The sequence below is a fragment of the Euprymna scolopes genome, chromosome 2 (assembly GCF_053919585.1).
Source record: "Euprymna scolopes isolate OS-2025 chromosome 2, ASM5391958v1, whole genome shotgun sequence".
In the NCBI taxonomy this organism is placed as follows: domain Eukaryota; kingdom Metazoa; phylum Mollusca; class Cephalopoda; order Sepiida; family Sepiolidae; genus Euprymna; species Euprymna scolopes.
This window is the reverse complement of record NC_136483.1, coordinates 168306010-168326059: the sequence shown is the minus strand read 5'-3', so window position 1 is coordinate 168326059 and position 20050 is coordinate 168306010. Positions and strand designations below refer to the sequence as shown.

Sequence of the window (20050 nt, the reverse complement as noted above, 5' to 3'; positions counted from 1 at the left end):
TATATATATATATATATGTTATGTTTATTTTTGTTTTCTGAATAAATTCTGCTTTCAATTGAGTTACTTCCCCTTTTGCTTATGTCATGTGACCCAATTTGTCCAAATCCAGCATGTAACCTTATAACTGTTTTCATGAATAATTATTTTTCTACCTTACCGTTTTCCATAATTTTTGGATATGTTACTATTCGTGACATGACAATTACGTAGGTACGATTTATTCTGCTTGAAATTAAATATATTTTTAGTATTATAATATGGAAGTATAATTACTTCTAGCTTAACACAAATAATATTAGAAAAAAAAAAAATTAATGACCTTTTTGAAGTGGGTCTATAACTAATTATTAAATAATAAATATTTAATCATTATCTAAATATGTGTAAGTTTTATTCGTACGGAATCATAGGTGTTAAGATAACTGTTCAAGCCAGTCACAGGATTTGAACCCTGGAAAAGAGTCCCCTTTTAATCCAATTCTGAATGTTGTGTGTATGTCTGTGTGCTCTTTAGAAAAAAAGTTTAGAGAATCTACATGAAATCTAAAAGTATATTATGTAAAATAAAGGAAGTTGTCCCGAATCTCCAAGTGCTTTCCTAACCGAAGGGAGCTATGAGAACTGAACCGTTTTCAAAACTTCCTTTTTTTTTTTTTTTTTACTTTGGGGGGGGGGCACCATTTATCGAGGCCCCGCGGCCACTCGAGGATAAGGGTTAATGGATATACATTAGGCATTGTGATTTTAGCATAGTAAACAGTGGGAATTTTATAACTTGGATTACTTGGGGGGACGGTTCAATAAGAACTTGTTTACGTTGGACTTGAAGACAATCAGATTGTAGTCAGCTGGAAAGCAGGCAAATGGAATAGAGTTCCACAGGCGTGCAGTTCTAAGAAAGAAACCCTGTTCATGGAATCTACGTTTAGGTGTAGACACAGATAAAGTGTGGGAAATTGTTGATAGTGGTTCTGGCTAGACGAGTGTTTTTCGTGAAAGCCCGGCGAAGGGAGGGGGAACCATAGATTGAAGTTCAGATTAGCACCTGCCATGAAAATAACAATAAAGCAGGGACAGGCTCGCTACGTCTCTTCTGTGGGAAAGAGGTTGCAGGGAAGAAAAAAGGGTATCCTCCACTAAGCTACAAAGTCTATTTTGAACACTGTCAAGACAGGATAAGTTGCTTCTAGCAGCTCCTGCTCAGATGTGGCAACAGTACTCCATTGTTAGCCGAACCTGGTTTTTATATAGGTAGAGAATTGCATCAGGAGTGAGATATTCTATTTTGATAAGCTTTATATCATAAATATACAATTCTCCAAGGAAAACAATGGAAGTGGTTCCAAAGCTTTACATTGCTCTCTGTGTGTGAAATAATTATATATCCCCGCCTGTAAGTCGTCATCATCATCATATTGTATGAATCTATCGGTTCTATTGTTGGCATTGGTTTCCCAGATATATTTTTTAGTCGGAATTCTTTCTAGAAAGATATCGGTTACTTATAGGAGGGACCACATAAAGGTTGTCAATGTCTTAAGTTAAAGCGATTTTTGTGGAACAAGCTGGATTCAAGCTGGACACCCAGGTTGCCAGTCCATGTCATTAACCACTGAACTACTGTCATCTCCTGTAAGTGATTTATTTGGCCAGAACTTGCATAAAATTTAAAATATTATATTCAATTTTAATGAAATTTAAATCATAAGCATAAAACATTAAGAGTTTTCTAACATTTTGACTTCTTCCGACTAGATTAGGAGGTGACACAGGAGGTGAGGGCAGTACAAACAAAGCATTTAAAAATTACAAAGTAGTGATCATCATTCAATCCTAGGCAGCGTCGGGTCTTCCTGCTAGTTATTGTTATAAAGCTCTATCTAAAAGTATACTGAGCTCTTTGTGCTTGCAAACTTGGCTATCTTAAATCGGCTCTGTTCCAATTTTGGAGAAGTTAAGTTTTATTTTATTATATGAGAGGTTTTTTTTTTTTTAATTATAACGTTATTTATTTATTTAAAACTTTAATTTTTTGACGGCAGGACTTTATAATCTTAAGTTATGGAGTTAAAAAAAAAATAAATAAAAATAAAGCCAAATATGAGACAAAACAAAACCTAAATGAAGAATCATCTTTCTCTTATTTTTCATTATCTCTCAATTTTTCATTTTTTGTAATTTTCATTTATTTGAACAGGTTTTATTTAATTTCTATTTTTTTTTAAATTTTAAATGTGATTTTATTTATATTGTATTTTACTCATTTTCCCCTCCCCTCGTAAATTAAAAGCTCCAAATCGTTTTGTCAGATGTCAGTCACATGATCTAATCCTCATTGGGATCGTGTTAGGAACTTAAAATTATTTAGATTGTTTGAACTACCGTTTTCATCTTGTGCTATTATATTTGAACAACGTTTTGCCCGATGTAACCTCCAACCTTCTCCATGTGTTTCTTGTTGAACTTGAGAAATCTTTATGTGGAACTCAGGGAATCTGTCCAGAACTTCGAGCGGAGCCCTTTATGACTGGCCGTGACTGGGTATAAGTCTTAAATAATTTGCAATTGTTTTTTTCATATCACCCACACTGAGGATTGAACCTCCAATCTCTAGAAGAGTGTCACTTATGATTAAATTTGGCCTAGTACTTTATCCATTATGCTACAAGATTTTGATCTTGTCATGGCTGACAGAACAAGAGCATGCTACCACTATGGAATAAAGAAAGCGTTTCATTCAAAATTCCATGCAGATTCTTCAATTCAACAACATATACCTAAAGAAGATTAGAGATTACATTGGCCAAAATGTTGTGAAAATAACACTCAAGACGAGAACAGTAGTCCGGACAATACAAAGTATCAATCCTTATCTAAAAAAATTCAGAAACGTAATTAGGAACTCCTTAAAATTCCTGATCGTCCTGTTGTACTCCTAGCATCAGTTTTTACCTATGGACTGCTGATAGAAACTCACTATATAAACAATATAAATGAGTTTTCTTTAGCCCTGATATTCATATCGTATAATAATCGGTTTAACATGCTGGCATGTGTTGGACAGCTTCTAAAAATTGACTTTCAAACTAACTTTACTCTAGTTAAACCTTTATCCTTTCTCTCCAAGCCATCCTTATCCTATCCTTTTTTGCTTGGCTTTCCCTTGCCAATTGACCTCGTTATTTAAATCGATAATACATTACCTGAAAGTCCTTCCCTCCAGCTCCTACGTTTAACATTCACAGACAACATGAATTGGAACAAATACATTGAGGACATTACTAAGGCTGCTGCGAGGAAGGTGGGCTCTGTCTACCGTGCTAGGTTACTCGTACCTAAGAATATCTTGTATCTTTAAAAAACCATTATTCAACCGTGCATGGAGTATTTTTACCACATCTGGGCTGGTGCATCTACGACTAGTCTCTCATTTAGACTGGGTTCAAAAAAGAGTTGGCAACCTAATAGGTACCTCACTGTCAGCCAAACTCCAACCTCTGTTCCTTTACAGAAATGTGGTAGCCCTGTGCCCGTTTTACAAGTATTTTAATAGAAAGTGTTCTGACAAACTCAAAGCACTAGTACCCCTTGAACGTAAATACTCCTGACAAACCCCACAAGCAGCAAAATCCCATCCCTTCACTGTAGAGATCTCTAGATGCCATAAAGCCTTCTACTCAAATAGCTTCTTCCCTTAAACTGCTAGACTTTGGAATTCCCTCTCGGGCCCCTGTTTCACTGACTGTACTAACATGCAGAAATTTAAGTGTACAGTAAAACCCCGGGATAGAGTGGCTCTAGGATACTTTTTTTTCAGGTTACGATATGGAGTACAATGTTTTTCCAGCCTCTGGTTATGGAATTTGCCCCGCCTTATGGTGTTATTTATAATGTTATTTGATTATATACATGTGTATTATATACTGTACTGTATTTTGTTACTAATTTTTAATGCTGTATCCCGGGGTTCTACTGTAATGTGAACGGACATCTCTCTGCCCAACTCCTTACATAGTATCCCTGCAAATCTGGTTCCAAATAGATTTACAATTTAATGGATCTGTGCCTTGTTTCAGATGAAATAACAGTAAGAAAAAAAAAAAATTCTACATCTACTAACCCAAACACTCTCATCCATTCTTTCAATCTGACCAAACCAACAAACTCTCATTTTCTGCAAACACCTAATAATGTTCAGATTTAATCTCCTCTGAGGTCATCCGATCTAAGCCTGTCTTTAACACTCATATTACATATCATTGTTAACTTGATTTTTCATATGCAATATCGGTATTTTGTATTGAGATACACTATGCACTAATTCCAAACCAACACGAAAACAATGAGATTTAAGTATGCAAGAAACAGTAATTACCAAGATAGATCCACGAAGAATATCACCGCCCATGAATAAAGCATACACGTGACACAGGTTAAAGAAGGATAGTTCAGCTGAAATATGTATTGAATATGATTTTTGAACTTTGGTATAGATTGTGTAATTATTTTTTATGCCTGCTATATTCCCATGTTCATCACACCCACTTCTTGGTCCGTTGTTAAGCCAGTTGACTTTCCAACCACCACCCGACCTGCCTAGTCACTCTCCAATTATCCAACCATACATGCTTCATAGTAAATCCGTCATACGAGAAAATGCTTTGTTTTCCATTTTTGTTGTTAAGGTCAAGTGACCAGAATCAAAATTGGCTGCTAATTCACCATCCCTATCTCCAATCTTTTTTTTTTTTTTTTTTTTTACTTTCTTTGCTATTCATTTCGCTTTCTCTCTTTTATTATCCCCCCTCTCTTCCTTGTTTCTTTCTTTCTTCCTTTCTCCCACTCTTCCTTGACTCTCTCTCTCTCTTCTTTGTTTCTCTCTCTCTCTCCTCCCCGTCTTCCTCTTCCTTTGGCTCTTCCTCTTCCTTTTCTCCCTCCCTCTTCCTTGTCTCCTTCCTTCCCCCTTTCTTCCATCTTCCTTGTTCTCTCTCCCTCCCTCTTCTTCCTCGTTCTCTCTCCCTCCCTCTTCTTCCTCGTTCTCTCTCCCTCCCTCTTCTTCCGTTCTCTCTCCCTCCCTCTTCTTCCTCGTTCTCTCTCCCTCCCTCTTCTTCCTCGTTCTCTCTCCCTCCCTCTTCTTCCCCGTTCTCTCTCCCTCCCTCTTCTTCCTCGTTCTCTCTCCCTCCCTCTTCTTCCTCGTTCTCTCTCCCTCCCTCTTCTTCCTCGTTCTCTCTCCCTCCCTCTTCTTCCCCGTTCTCTCTCCCTCCCTCTTCTTCCTCGTTCTCTCTCCTCCCTCTTCTTCCTCGTTCTCTCTCCCTCCCTCTTCTTCCTCGTTCTCTCTCCCTCCCTCTTCTTCCTCGTTCTCTCTCCCTCCCTCTTCTTCCTCGTTCTCTCTCCCTCCCTCTTCTTCCTCGTTCTCTCTCCCTCCCTCTTCTTCCTCGTTCTCTCTCCCTCCCTCTTCTTCCTCGTTCTCTCTCCCTCCCTCTTCTTCCTCGTTCTCTCTCCCTCCCTCTTCTTCCTCGTTCTCTCTCCCTCCCTCTTCTTCCTCGTTCTCTCTCCCTCCCTCTTCTTCCTCGTTCTCTCTCCCTCCCTCTTCTTCCTCGTTCTCTCTCCCTCCCTCTTCTTCCTCGTTCTCTCTCCCTCCCTCTTCTTCCTCGTTCTCTCTCCCTCCCTCTTCTTCCTCGTTCTCTCTCCCTCCCTCTTCTTCCTCGTTCTCTCTCCCTCCCTCTTCTTCCTCGTTCTCTCTCCCTCCCTCTTCTTCCTCGTTCTCTCTCCCTCCCTCTTCTTCCTCGTTCTCTCTCCCTCCCTCTTCTTCCTCGTTCTCTCTCCCTCCCTCTTCTTCCTCGTTCTCTCTCCCTCCCTCTTCTTCCTCGTTCTCTCTCCCTCCCTCTTCTTCCTCGTTCTCTCTCCCTCCCTCTTCTTCCTCGTTCTCTCTCCCTCCCTCTTCTTCCTCGTTCTCTCTCCCTCCCTCTTCTTCCTCGTTCTCTCTCCCTCCCTCTTCTTCCTCGTTCTCTCTCCCTCCCTCTTCTTCCTCGTTCTCTCTCCCTCCCTCTTCTTCCTCGTTCTCTCTCCCTATCTCTCTCTCTCCATCTTCTCTCTCTCCTTATCTCTCTCTCCCTATCTCTCTCTCTCCTTATCTCTCTCTCTCCTTATCTCTCTCTCTCCTTATCTCTCTCTCTCCTTATCTCTCTCTCTCCTTATCTCTCTCTCTCCTTATCTCTCTCTCCTTATCTCTCTCTCTCCTTATCTCTCTCTCTCCTTATCTCTCTCTCTCCATATCTCTCTCTCTCCTTATCTCTCTCTCTCCTTATCTCTCTCTCTCCTTATCTCTCTCTCTCCTTATCTCTCTCTCTCCTTATTCTCTCTCTCTCCTTATCTCTCTCTCTCCTTATCTCTCTCTCTCCTTATCTCTCTCTCTCCTTATCTCTCTCTCTCCTTATCTCTCTCTCTCCTTATCTCTCTCTCTCCTTATCTCTCTCTCTCCTTATCTCTCTCTCTCCTTATCTCTCTCTCTCCTTATCTCTCTCTCTCCTTATCTCTCTCTCTCCTTATCTCTCTCTCTCCTTATCTCTCTCTCTCCTTATCTCTCTCTCTCCTTATCTCTCTCTCTCCTTATCTCTCTCTCTCCTTATCTCTCTCTCTCCTTATCTCTCTCTCTCCTTATCTCTCTCTCTCCTTATCTCTCTCTCTCCTTATCTCTCTCTCTCCTTATCTCTATCTCTCCTTATCTCTCTCTCTCCTTATCTCTCTCTCCTTCTCTCTCTCTCTCTCCTTCTCTCTCTCTCTCTCCTTCTCTCTCTCTCTCTCTTCTCTCTATCCTTCTCTCTCTCTCTATCCTTCTCTCTCTCTCTATCCTTCTCTCTCTCTCTATCCTTCTCTCTCTCTCTCTATCCTTCTCTCTCTCTCTCTATCCTTCTCTCTCTCTCTCTATCCTTCTCTCTCTCTCTCTATCCTTCTCTCTCTCTCTCTATCCTTCTCTCTCTCTCTCTATCCTTCTCTCTCTCTCTCTATCCTTCTCTCTCTCTCTCTATCCTTCTCTCTCTCTCTATCCTTCTCTCTCTCTCTATCCTTCTCTCTCTCTCTATCCTTCTCTCTCTCTCTATCCTTCTCTCTCTCTCTCTATCCTTCTCTCTCTCTCTCTATCCTTCTCTCTCTCTCTCTATCCTTCTCTCTCTCTCTCTATCCTTCTCTCTCTCTCTCTATCCTTCTCTCTCTCTCTCTATCCTTCTCTCTCTCTCTCTATCCTTCTCTCTCTCTCTCTATCCTTCTCTCTCTCTCTATCCTTCTCTCTCTCTCTATCCTTCTCTCTCTCTCTATCCTTCTCTCTCTCTCTATCCTTCTCTCTCTCTCTCTATCCTTCTCTCTCTCTCTATCCTTCTCTCTCTCTCTATCCTTCTCTCTCTCTCTATCCTTCTCTCTCTCTCTATCCTTCTCTCTCTCTCTATCCTTCTCTCTCTCTATCCTTCTCTCTCTCTATCCTTCTCTCTCTCTATCCTTCTCTCTCTCTATCCTTCTCTCTCTCTCTATCCTTCTCTCTCTCTATCCTTCTCTCTCTCTCTCCTTCTCTCTCTCTCTCCTTCTCTCTCTCCCTCCTTCTCTCTCTCTCTCTCTCTCTATCCTTCTCTCTCTCTATCCTTCTCTCTCTCTATCCTTCTCTCTCTCTCTCTATCTTTCTCTCTCTCTCTATCTTTCTCTCTCTCTCTCTATCCTTCTCTCTCTCTCTCTATCCTTCTCTCTCTCTCTCTATCCTTCTCTCTCTCTCTCTATCCTTCTCTCTCTCTCTCCTTCTCTCTCTCTCTCTCCTCTCTCTCTCTCTCCTTCTCTCTCTCTATCCTTCTCTCTCTCTCCTTCTCTCTCTCTCTATCCTTCTCTCTCTCTCTATCCTTCTATCTCTCTCTATCCTTCTATCTCTCTCTATCCTTCTATCTCTCTCTATCCTTCTATCTCTCTCTATCCTTCTCTCTCTCTCTATCCTTCTCTCTCTCTCTATCCTTCTCTCTCTCTCTATCCTTCTCTCTCTCTCTATCCTTCTCTCTCTCTCTATCCTTCTCTCTCTCTCTCTATCCTTCTCTCTCTCTCTCTCCTTCTCTCTCTCTCTATCCTTCTCTCTCTCTCTATCCTTCTCTCTCTCTCTCTATCCTTCTCTCTCTCTCTCCTTCTCTCTCTCCTTCTCTCTCTCTCTCTCTCTCTCCTTCTCTCTCTCTCTCCTTCTATCTCTCTTTCTCCTTGTTCTCTCTCTTTCTCCTTCTCCTTCTCTTTCTCTCCTTTTTCTCTGATTCTTGTGAAATTTTAACAATACTTATTAAATATCAATGAATAATTATCTGTAAATTTCACTTTTTATGCAATATTTAATGGCTATAATATCGTCACAACCTTTCAGTTGAAAATTAGATTTGAGTTATAATAATTTAATATGAATTTAGTAAGATTTCTTGAATTTCAATTTCTTAAGACGCCTTAAGTTTCAGCTTTAATTTCCAAAATTTTCAGAAACAAAATCATGTTAGGGATTTTGATAAAAAGTTTTAAGAATTCAAGACACACGATTTAATTTAATTTAATATTTTGATTTTTATCTATTATGTAAGAGGACGTAAAAATGGTGCAAAAAATTAATTATACCTGGCTGGTCTGGGACAGATATTCTATAGCACACACACATATATATATATATATATATATTACTATTCAGCTTGTTGTGTATGGAGTTTGGCTACTATTTTTCTGGATGAAGTGACTTGCTGCGTTTTTAAACCACTGACTACAAACATTTACAAGCAAAAACTATGAAGATGAGGATAACAGTCCACAAAAAACTGAATGCAATAAATTGAACACTGACAGGTACTACGCTTTGGACCAGATTTGACTTTGAAATAACGAAAGCTAGTGAATAACTTTATTACAATGATAATGTTTTACGACACGAAAACCTAGGTGTGTCAAGTTAAAGTCCAGTTTACTGCTTAGAATCACTTTCATCAAGTCCACACTTGACCTTGTGCCAAACCTCTTGTAAAAAGGTAAATAAAATGAATCGGTCCTCAAATGCTCTCTATCTTAACAAAATAGTATTGTATCGTTACCCACGTTCACGCACGGGAACCCATACCTTGTAGCAATCTATACCGCAAAGGAGACCAAGACAAAAACGTAATTAGAACTTATAGGCTTTTTCATTACAGCAACGATATTTATTACCTCATTCTCCTGCCACGCGTGACTTCTCGTTACGTTTGTTACGCCCCTCACGTGATCGTCTTTAACATGGTCTCTCTCTCTTTCTTATAGGCTTTTTCATTACAGTAACGTCATCTTCGCATGTGTTTATATACGCGCGTCCGTGCTCTGTTACAGTATATCTTGATTTATCAGATGATGTCCTTTGTTTCTAGTTATTTTGATTTGATTATAAGGCGCTAGAATCCCATCAATGTCTGAAGTTCCATAGAAAAAAAAAAAAACAAGCAAACGAAGGAGTTATCATACGCATAGAATTGTATGACACTGCGAAGGCACATCACATGTTTTGTTTATTTCTTTTGTTAAAAACGAAACAAATAACCAAGACAAAAGAATTGTTTTGTAAATAAACAATAAAAAAAAAAAACAACATAGATTGCAATTGCATGTTTAAATAAAAAGTCTGTGCTCAGCAGTATAACACGGTCATGTGATTCTTATTTTTTGTTGAACTAACGTGTCATTGCTTATTAAGGCTGCAAAAGCCACTCAAGGATAAAGCTTGAGTGTGTCGGGTAGACAGTAAGACAACACTGAGGATTGGAGACTATGGTTTAAGCTGGGTAGACTTTGATTATTTAAGAGGACGACTCAACAAGAATTTGTTTAGAGTGGACTTGAAAACGATCCTGTAGTCAGCTGGGAGGTAGTCCCACAGTATTGTGTTCCATAGATAGGCAGTTCATTTCCGGGAAAGAATTTGTTTACATTATACTGTGTGATCGATGATGTGGTATTCATTCTTTTTGCGGACTGTTATCCCCATCTTCATAGCTGTTGTTGTTTCACCATGTTTCAGCTGACTCATCCTCTGAACTTCTTCAGGTGATTAACCAAGAATGAAGAATGTCAGAGGATGAGTTGGCCAAAACGTGGTGAAGCAACAATAACTAAGAAGATGAGGATAACAGCCCAGAAAATGAACGAATGCACAACTTATAAAGCCTCATCCCAAAGGGTTCCAAAAATTAAAAAAAAAAAACAAACAAACAAAAAAAAGACAATGAGGTAGATAGCTGGGAAGCAACCCAATAATATTGTTCCCCTAACTAGTTGTTCTTAGAAATGCTCATGCATGTTCTGCGCAGTTTTAGGTTCATGAAGGAAGAAAGGGAATTTTTACCGTGGTTGTAGCTAGACAAGTTTTTGCTGTGCCAGTTTTACTGGGTGGACCAGAGACTGGAGCTCAGACGAGCACTTACCATGAAAATATGAATAGTGGTGAAAGATGAGTAACGTCCCATCTATATTGATTCAAAGACAATGAAAAATTAGATTTTCTCTGAGTAAATGTCAATGTTGTATGACCTAAAAATGTATCTTCTACAAAACAAACGATCACAAAGTTGGTATATTCTTGAATGGTGTTACCCCGGATAAATAATATTTAAAATTAAAAAATAAATTATTCATTATTACCAGATCAGATTTCGCTAGGGAGGAGGAGGAGGAGGTTGATTTTTAAAAAAAAAATTTTTTTTATCCATTTTATATATTATTTTTGAAATAAAATGCCGACTCCTTCCTCAAGAAATCTATTATATAAAGGAACGTTGTCAGTGTGTGTGTGGAGAGAGGAATGGGCTGAGCAAAGCAGAAAGAGGAGGTTGGGGAGAGCAAGAGAGAAAACAGGAGGAAAAGTACAGAGAGAAAAATAGAGATAGCCGTTTTATTAGAAATATTTTACTCTTTTACTCTGGGCAACACCGGGTAACCCTGCTTAATAAACAGTGATCACATTTTATAACATGAAAATTAAAATAGATTTGTTTCTTACGTTTTCACAAAGCAAAGAAAACCATTATAATGCATAAAAAAAACATACTTTATCAAATCTATATATGTATAAAAGTGAGTGTATGTGTGAGAGGACACTTCTCAACCTATATACTCAATGAAATTTGGATCTGCAGACTTGAAATTTGGTATATAGGGTAATCAGATACATAGAAAACTTTTTAATTGGATTTCATCAGGAAAAAAGTCTGCTAAGGGGGTAAAAACTAAAAAATAAGTACGTGAGGGCGAGGCATCAGATTTTTGTCAGCTTGTAAACTGTTTCACCAATGCGCATGCGTGAATCGTTCACATGACAAATTACTTATGTTAAGAAGTAGGTTTGAAAACACTTTTTAAAGATCGTATCAATGGTTATCGTAATTGACTCACTGTCTTCAAGTTTGGGTTTCAATCTCAGCTTGACTATTTTTTTTTTTACTTTTACTGTTTAGAGAAAACATAATATTCGCACGCACATGTCTCGTTTCTTTCCCCTTTTTTTTTACTTCATTTTTTTTAAAGGAATTTAATGTTATATTTAATACCTACGTTAAATAAATAAGAACGCTGCATTAATTAAAATATAATATTTATGCATATTTTATGACTGGGCAACGCCGGGCAACATGCTAGTAACAAATAAAATAAACATAGCTTCCAATGCGTCATATTGTTTTTCATCTATAATATAAATCTCACCTATCTGTTTATATGTATGTATGTCTACCTAAAACTTTTGACAAAGGCAATAGATTTTGACAAGATTGGTATCGTTTTGAATCTCGACTCTTTGGACGACAAATATCGAAAAATTGGTTAAAAGCATTAATTCCTTCACCCTCAACTGAGCACTTTTCTATAAGGGGAGGTCGCTTTTTTGCCGATATTTTCGAAAGTCGTCCCCTCTTTCTCAATTAACTAGCCTTAATTTAAACATATCTTCCGGTTTGGCGATGGGCACAACAGCAAAGATGTCACGCTTTTTTTCCACATTCTTTTCCTCCTTCGCGGTACGGGTTCGAGCCTGCTTGCCTACTACCACTTATTTTGCTCAACACACACCTCCAAACACCCGGGCAACGCCGGGCACTCAGGCTAGTCTTCTATAAATCTGTAGGATGTACGTTTTTATTTCCCACCTATTTTAATGACGTCACATCGACGGACAACAACACAGTCTGTTTAAGTATGTTTTTGTACTATTCGTTCCTGTTTTTTTACTTAATATTTCACTAAACATTTAAATTTATATTTTATTACATACAAAAGCAGTCTTTATTTTATTTATTTTATCAAAGATAAATTAATTAAAACTAACACTTTCTAGGTTGATTTCATAAAAACCTACAATGTGTAATTATCTATATCAGTGCTTTTCGACCAGGGTCCCGCGGAACCTTAGGGTTTTGCCAGTACTGTGCAGGGGTTCCGCAATTTCTTAATTAGAACAATGGACAAATAAACAGAATGTTAGATTAAATTTGGAAAATCTATTTTATTATTATATGCATATTTAAAAGAAAATTATTGTTTAAATATATTGAATTTTAAATTATTAAACTTGCTACATTTGAAAAATGAATTTGTCTTGTCACTAAGGTTAGCATTTATATATTACTAGCGGGGGGTACCCGGCGTTGCTCGGGTGTTTGGAGGTGTGTGTGTATGTGTGTGTTAAATAAAAAAAGTTTTTGTAGGAAGTTAGGGTTGAACCCCAAAGCCTTGACGCGGAGGTGGAAACAAAAGCCAACCCCTTAACAATCTCGGCCACGAGTGAGAGAAATTGGTCAGCGTGTTAAGTTAAGGGTGAGTCAAATAGGTTTGATTGAAAGGTAGCCGCTTAATGAGGTCATCGCAGGAGCGTTACGATGACGTCGCAGTATTTTAGTTAATGCGGGACAGCTTTTTGGGGTGTGTTTACTTTGTTTCAATGCGAGGCAGTTTTCGCTTCCCCCAAGATGATGGTGGGGGGGGGGGGAATCAGCTCCCCATTTTAAGGGGATTGTCCAAATTGAATAGCAATTGTCTGATATAAGGAGAAGCTCCACCGCTTTCTGGACGTGAAAGCCGCGAACACGCAACGTTTCAGTTTAGTTTCACTTTATTTATACTTAAAAGTCAAACAAGCAGGCAATACGGCGAAATAGCGCGATTTTTATAAAAGTTGATGCAAATAAATCTAGACGCGACATGCGTTCGCAAATCCTCAATATTATGATTTAGACGGTATATAAAAAGTTTTAAGACATAGTAAGCCCCACGAGAATTGTGGCGAAAAAAAACCTTTGTGAGACATACATAAAATGATCACACACATTTTGCCTTTTATATATATATAGACTAGCAGGGGATACCCGGCGTTGTCCGCGTGTTTGGAGATGTGTGTGGTTTTGGGTAAATCAAAACTCCAGCGGGGGGGGGGGTAAAAATTTTTTAAAAGTTTTGGTAGGTGAGTATGAGGATCGAACCCGAACCCTTGAGGCAAAAGTTGGAAATTAAAATGTGAAAAAAAAATGTGCAACGTTAACCACTGGGCCACCACAACATACTAACGGAAACATGTTTGAATTTATTTAATTACTTAGAATTGACAGGTGCACGTTTTAATGACTTAATGAAGCCAACTTTGACTGCGGGGTAGTATTTTATTTAATGTGGGAATGCGTTTTTATTTTTATTTTCCCCAAGATGTTGAGGGGAGGAGGACCAGCTCCCCTTGTTCAAATTGAATAGCAATTGTCTGATATAAGGAAAATATTTCCACATTGATCAAATCTGATTGCTTTCGGACATTTCCGGCGACTGGAAAAATACCGGCAGAATTAGTGTTGCTTTTATTATACGAAAAAGCCTAATCCACATGCGGCGAGCGACAAATGTTGAATATTTATCTTCCCGAAGTCGAGCAAATTAAGTAGACAGGCAAGCTCCGTTGTGAACTCTGAGATATTATGATCTATATGTGATATAAAAAGTTTTAAGAAGTTGTGAGCCGACCGAACGCTTCTCTGAAAAAAAGCCTTTCATGGACATGCACAAAAGGCGAACATACATACACACATTTTCGCTTTTATATATATAGATTATGCAGTAAATTCCAAAAGAATTGCACTAAAATCATAAGAGTATTTTTATGTCATTTTAATTTTTTAAATGCTGTTTTTGCACAAGACAAGTAAATTATTGCATAGGGGTTCCATGAGCCAGTGGAATGTTTCCATGGGGTTCCACTCCAGCGAAAAGGTTTAAAAGCACTGATATCCTTCAGTGGCCATTGGGTCTTGATAAGTGGTGATGCCTATGTAAAAAAAAAAAAATCTATATATTAATACTTTACTACCTTTAACGTGTCACGGTTTCCAGATTTTAAATTATTTGATTGAAGAATTCTATTTATAAAAATGGAGGAGAGGCAATAACATAATACGAAGATTAAATTAACATACAAATACGCTAATTTAATGTTCATAGTTTGTCATCACCTATCCTCCTTTTTAATAAATAGGATCTCCTAATCACTGAAGACTCAATCTAAAAGAAAAAAAAAAAAAACATTGCCGCTTTTGGGCCTCATGTGAAACTAAAATATATCTTCTTGGTCTTCTGGCTAGGATCCAAGGGTAGTATCTGTTCTGTCTAAAGATGGTGTAATGATATTGTAGGGGTTTCCGTTCAAACCAGGCATCCATACCATGGAAATATATCACTGACTCCTATAAGGATATTGGAGATAAACTGTAATAAACCAGATATATTTTGACACTACATTAACCAGATTACTTGAATAAATACTTTTACAATTTTAACAAAAGGGCTACAATAATATCGTGGGGTATCCATTCACGCTGAACGTCCACAGAATGCCCAGCAGCAATATTTTACATATGAAAGATGCGACTGTGGAATTTTCAAAGGTCCCTCTAGTTATTATTATTAATAAAGTGGATGGGTATGTATTTCCTAACGTAGAAAACATTTTCTATTTATTTCGGTTCAAGCCCAGAATTTAACTTTATTATAAAACAAAAAATTCAGAAAAATATTTATGGTGTATTACAGGAAAAAAATGTCATATTCCAAAACTCACATGAATTAATCAATTTCTTAGTTAAAAAGCAAGTACAAATCAAATATTATGACAAAAGTGAGACATTGTGTTATGATCTGTCATATTTAATAAAGTGCATACATCATGCAACTTTTTCTTTTGTTTTTAAATATAAGCGAGAAATTCTGGACAAGAACGTTTTTGTCTGTTGTTTTGTAATTTTTTAGGTGAGGATTTATAATTTGCATTATTCATATTATTATTTTCATTTTGGATAATTTTTTATTTATTTATTTTATTTATTTATTTTTTATTTATTTATTTATTTTTTATTTATTTATTTTTTTTATTTATTTTATTTTATTTTATTTTTTTTTTTTTGACCAATGTAACTTCCAACCTTTCTTGGGTAGATCTTAAACTCTGGAATTTTTATGTTAAACTTAGAAATCCATACAAAATTAAAAACTACATTATTTATTTCATGGAGGTAGATTGTTGTCGTTCAGTCAACCCTGATTGGGAAGAAGTCTTCAGTAATTTTTATTTTATTTTTAGTTAATATAGCTAGTTGTGAGGATTTGACCATCAGCCTCTGGAAGGCTGTTGTTTAGAAATTATGGTGATTTAACATTTTTATTCATTGCATCATGTGGAATTTCGATGTAGATTCTAGAGTTTGACAAGAAGATTGCCGGTTTACATTAGAAGATTGGTAGTTACATTAGCCGTAATGTTGTGAGAATAAAATCTGATGCGAGAATAGTAGTCTGAATAATTTAAATTATTTTTTTTCTGTCCATATTTGTTGGACTAGTATAATCGAGAATTTTTTTTATGGCACAACTCTTGTAAGAAAATATTTTTTTTGTGATTATTTAGACTACTGTTCTTGTGTGTTATACTCATGATGTTGTGGAGGTTGAAGGTTCAAGCCTTGTTGTGGGTGACACTAAGAATACGATTGTGATTTATTTAAGACTTCTGCCTAGTTATGGCTGACAGAACAGGAGCAGGCTACCTCAGTGGATAAAATAAAAGTTTCTGTTCGAAATTCTGTGCAGATTCCCGAGTTCAACAGAAAAATCCACAAGTTCTGCAAGATATACGTGGAGAAGGCTTGGAAGTTACATCAGTCGAAGCATTGTGAGAATAACGCTCAAATGAGAACAGTAGTTGGAAGAACTAAAATAGTTTGAATTATTCATCCTCGTGTCAGAAATTGAGGAATGTAATTATCTTTTTTTTTGGTGGGGGGGGGGGTCTTTTTCTGGCGTTCATCTTTTTCTGGATTTTTATTTTGAGAGAGGTCTTTTTTTGTGGGTGTATCGATTTTGGGGTAGGGGTTGTCTTTTTTTTTTTTTTTTTTTTTTGTGTGTGTCTTCAGATTGCTTCTAAATTGAAACTAACGTTTTAATGAAATTCTAATTTTATTTAATTTTTTTTTTTCCTCTACAGGTGGTAGGAATATCAACCAATATGGTCGTGAGTTCACTAATGGTCGTCCATTACCTGACCATCTTCGGGTTCAAATTCTTCAGCTGGCTCTGCAAGGTGTGCGTCCATGTGAAATCAGCAGACAGTTGCAAGTATCGCACGGATGTGTAAGCAAAATCCTCAATAGGTCATTTTCCTTTCTTTTTTTTCTTTTTCTTATTTCCTATCGAAACGTTAGTGTTGGGACGATTAAGAATCGGAAAAATCAGATCTTTTGGGGGAATCGGAAAAATTTGTGCCTTAACTGATTCTTTGATACATGTTTTTTTTCCCTGTCTTTTTTAACATTAATTTCCATTACTAAAGTTAAATGATAAACAGTTATTGATTTTAAGCTATGAGTAAACCTAAAAGCAATACATCGCACCATAAATATATTATTTACTTTTGCAAAAACCCCTAAAAGCACTCTTTTCGTGCATTGACAGGATACAAAACCGTCTTTAAAATTTAGTCGGTAATGACCTTTTCACCTCCCTACTCCCTCTTTCTCATAGAAGAGACATTGTAGGTCTGTCTCTGCTTTATTGATATTTTTATAGTAGCTGCCTGACTTCCATGAAAAACACTCGTCTAACTGAAACCAATATCAATAATCTCTCAAACTCTTTATCTGTGCCTAAACCTAAACATAGATTCCATGAACAAATCTTCTTTCCTAGAACTGCACACTTGTGGAACTCTGCTCCATTTTTCTACTTTCCAACTGAATATGGTTGTCAAGTCCAATGTAAACAAGTTCTTGATGAGCCGTCCTTGTTAAGTAATTCAATTTACCAAATTTCCACTACTAACGATTACTACAATATTTTTCCGTAGACTATCGTACACTCGTTAACCCTTATCCTTGAGTGGCTTCCAAACCTTAATAAGTGGTGACTCCTTTGTGAAAAAAAATAGGTGTTCGACTGAGCTCCAATTTATAATCCCTTCCCATAAAACATTCATAACAAATACTCACCTAGCTAAAACAACCACCAACAACTTACCTCACTCCTTATCTGTGCCCAAAATGAAACAAAAATGTCATGAGCAGAGTTTCTTTCCTAGAACTGTCTGTGGAATGCACTACCGTGTGTTTGCTTCCCAGCAGGCTATAACATGGTCGTATTCAAGTCTAATGTAAATAAATTCCTATTGAATCATCCATTTAGATAATCTAGCCCTACCCAAGCTCCACTGTGACTGAACTTGTCTCACTGTTTATATAACACTTAGCCCTTATCCTTCAGTCGTCTCTGGGCCTTGATAAGTGATGACATTCTAAGTAATAAAAAAAATAAAACAAAAACGTATTAGATGAGTTTTTACGTTTATTCAAAAATGAAAAAGTCCAACTCTGTAGCTAAATTATTAAAGTGTTAAAAAGAATCGGAATCAGTAATTGTATTGGAATCGAGGAGAAAAATATTGGAATCGTCCCATCACTAACCTATATATATATATATACAGGGTCGTCCAAAAAAGATGTAACTATTAAAGATAATGTAGTATTCATTATTTAAAAGTAACAGTTTACAATTTTTTTCTTTTATACATGGACCTACTTTACAAATATGACAATCTTTGAAAAGAACGCAGATCATTGCATCTTTGTTTTATTTTTGATTTTAAAATTGCATTTTCACGTCGGTGCACAATCTGTTTGTACTTTATATAATAAAACAAAATAAAAAAAAATAATAATAAAGACATGGATCTAGAGAATGTGCAAGCCAAGGGTAGTCTGTCCGACGAAAGATGGGCCTTTCTTCGGGGACGCAGTAATGGAGATATCTGAGTGAAAAATTGGAGCAGTCTCATATTGTTTTATCCTGCTAATGAATAACCGTATCTGATAATAAAATGGATGCATCATTTTTGGATCACCTTATATATAAATTTTTTGGATCACCTTATATATAATTTTTTTGGATCACTTTGTATATAAATTTTTAGATCACTTTGTATATAAATTTTTTGGATCACTTTGTATATAAATTTTTTGGATCACCTTGTATATAAATTTTTTGGATCACCTTGTATATAAATTTTTTGGATCACCTTGTATATAAATTTTTTGGATCACCTTGTATATAAATTTTTTGGATCACCTTGTATATAAATTTTTTGGATCACTTTGCATATAAATTTTTGTTTTAAAACATGCTGATGTTAGAATTGATCTCCTCAGAGGCATGTGCGTTTGAGGAAGTCGATAACTTGAAACAATGTAATTGTCAAGAATACAAGAATCACATAAATATATTTGCTCTGCTAATAACAATTTTAGTATTAAGCACTTTTTATTGGAAATATATCAGCTGTATTGCTGAGTTATGATTTAGTTTATTTTATGTGTATATTTAGACAGAATTTTCTCTTAAGCATATTTCATTAAATAAAATAGAAAGTACTCGGATTACAACAAATATGGTTATTACATCAGCCAGTTTCTGCCAGAAGTGAAGACCGTTATTTGGAAGTTGAAAAGGATCAAAAATAGAATTAATAGACAAAAAATGTCTATTTTATTTAATGAAATATATATACTAGTACGGAGACCCGACGTTGCTCGGGATTAAATGATGATCAACAAATACATCACACTCCTATATTTTTATTGTCATCGAAATCTGTGAAATCGCCCGGAAGGAAGCTTCATATGCCTCCATGCAATAACTTAGTCCAAAATGTGTTATTCTACATTGCACTCTAAAGAACCTACTGTTTCTTTTATAAAATTATTTTATATAAACTTTTTTCCAGTTAACAAAAAAAAAAAAAACATTAATAAATTTACCTGTGGAGTTTGAACCACGTCATGCAAAAAAACAAAAAAACAAAAGCAAAACAAACACGCTATCAACTTACATACAGTAGAATTTTCATGGACCATTGTTCTTTCATTGTTGCTACGCAATGACATGGAAAAAATAGCTCTACTAATGATAGATAAATTAAAATAACGGTTTCGATTTTTGGTAATTATCAAGAGTATTCTGAGACAACTAAGATCACTCCCAGACTTACACATTAAAGTTCTGTAAATTTTAAAGAAAATCTGTTCAGCCGTCTCAGTCTATAAAGAACGAACTCGTACACACACTCAGACAAAGTTGCATTTATATAATTGTAGAGATGGAGATATGTATGTTTGGAAAATTAGTTTCCGGGAACGTGTACAAACGATGGCACTAATAGAAATGAGGTCACAAATGCATCATTAAAGCTTTCCCAAGATCTCTGGAAGTATATGTATCCAGCTTTAATAATTCTTTTGTGTCCTTATTTTGCTTATCCACTATTCTATAAACTAAGTTTTCTATTTTGTCTGAAATTTTATTTCAGATTTACGCCCTCTCCCCTCCGTATGAATAAAGATTAACAGAATATGACGCATAGCAGACAATGAGTTTATTTTGAACTTTCTGACCTTTTTCAGGCCTGGAAGAATTTTGCAAAGAAGTGTTAACAGAAACGGGTGTTTTTGTTTTAGTT

General features: G+C 36.4%; 1 protein-coding gene across 6 annotated transcripts in view; it reads left to right on the top strand.

Moving 5' to 3' along the window:
• Nucleotides 1–20050, top strand: part of LOC145298702 (uncharacterized) — a 324302-nt gene that overhangs the window by 283566 nt on the left and 20686 nt on the right. For all 6 annotated transcript variants that reach the window (XM_080144343.1, XM_080144342.1, XM_080144337.1 and 3 more), the window contains one exon: nucleotides 16532–16697. In XM_080144343.1, coding sequence (XP_080000469.1) covers nucleotides 16532–16697 — 166 coding nt within the window. The remainder of the gene's footprint in view (nucleotides 1–16531; nucleotides 16698–20050) is intronic.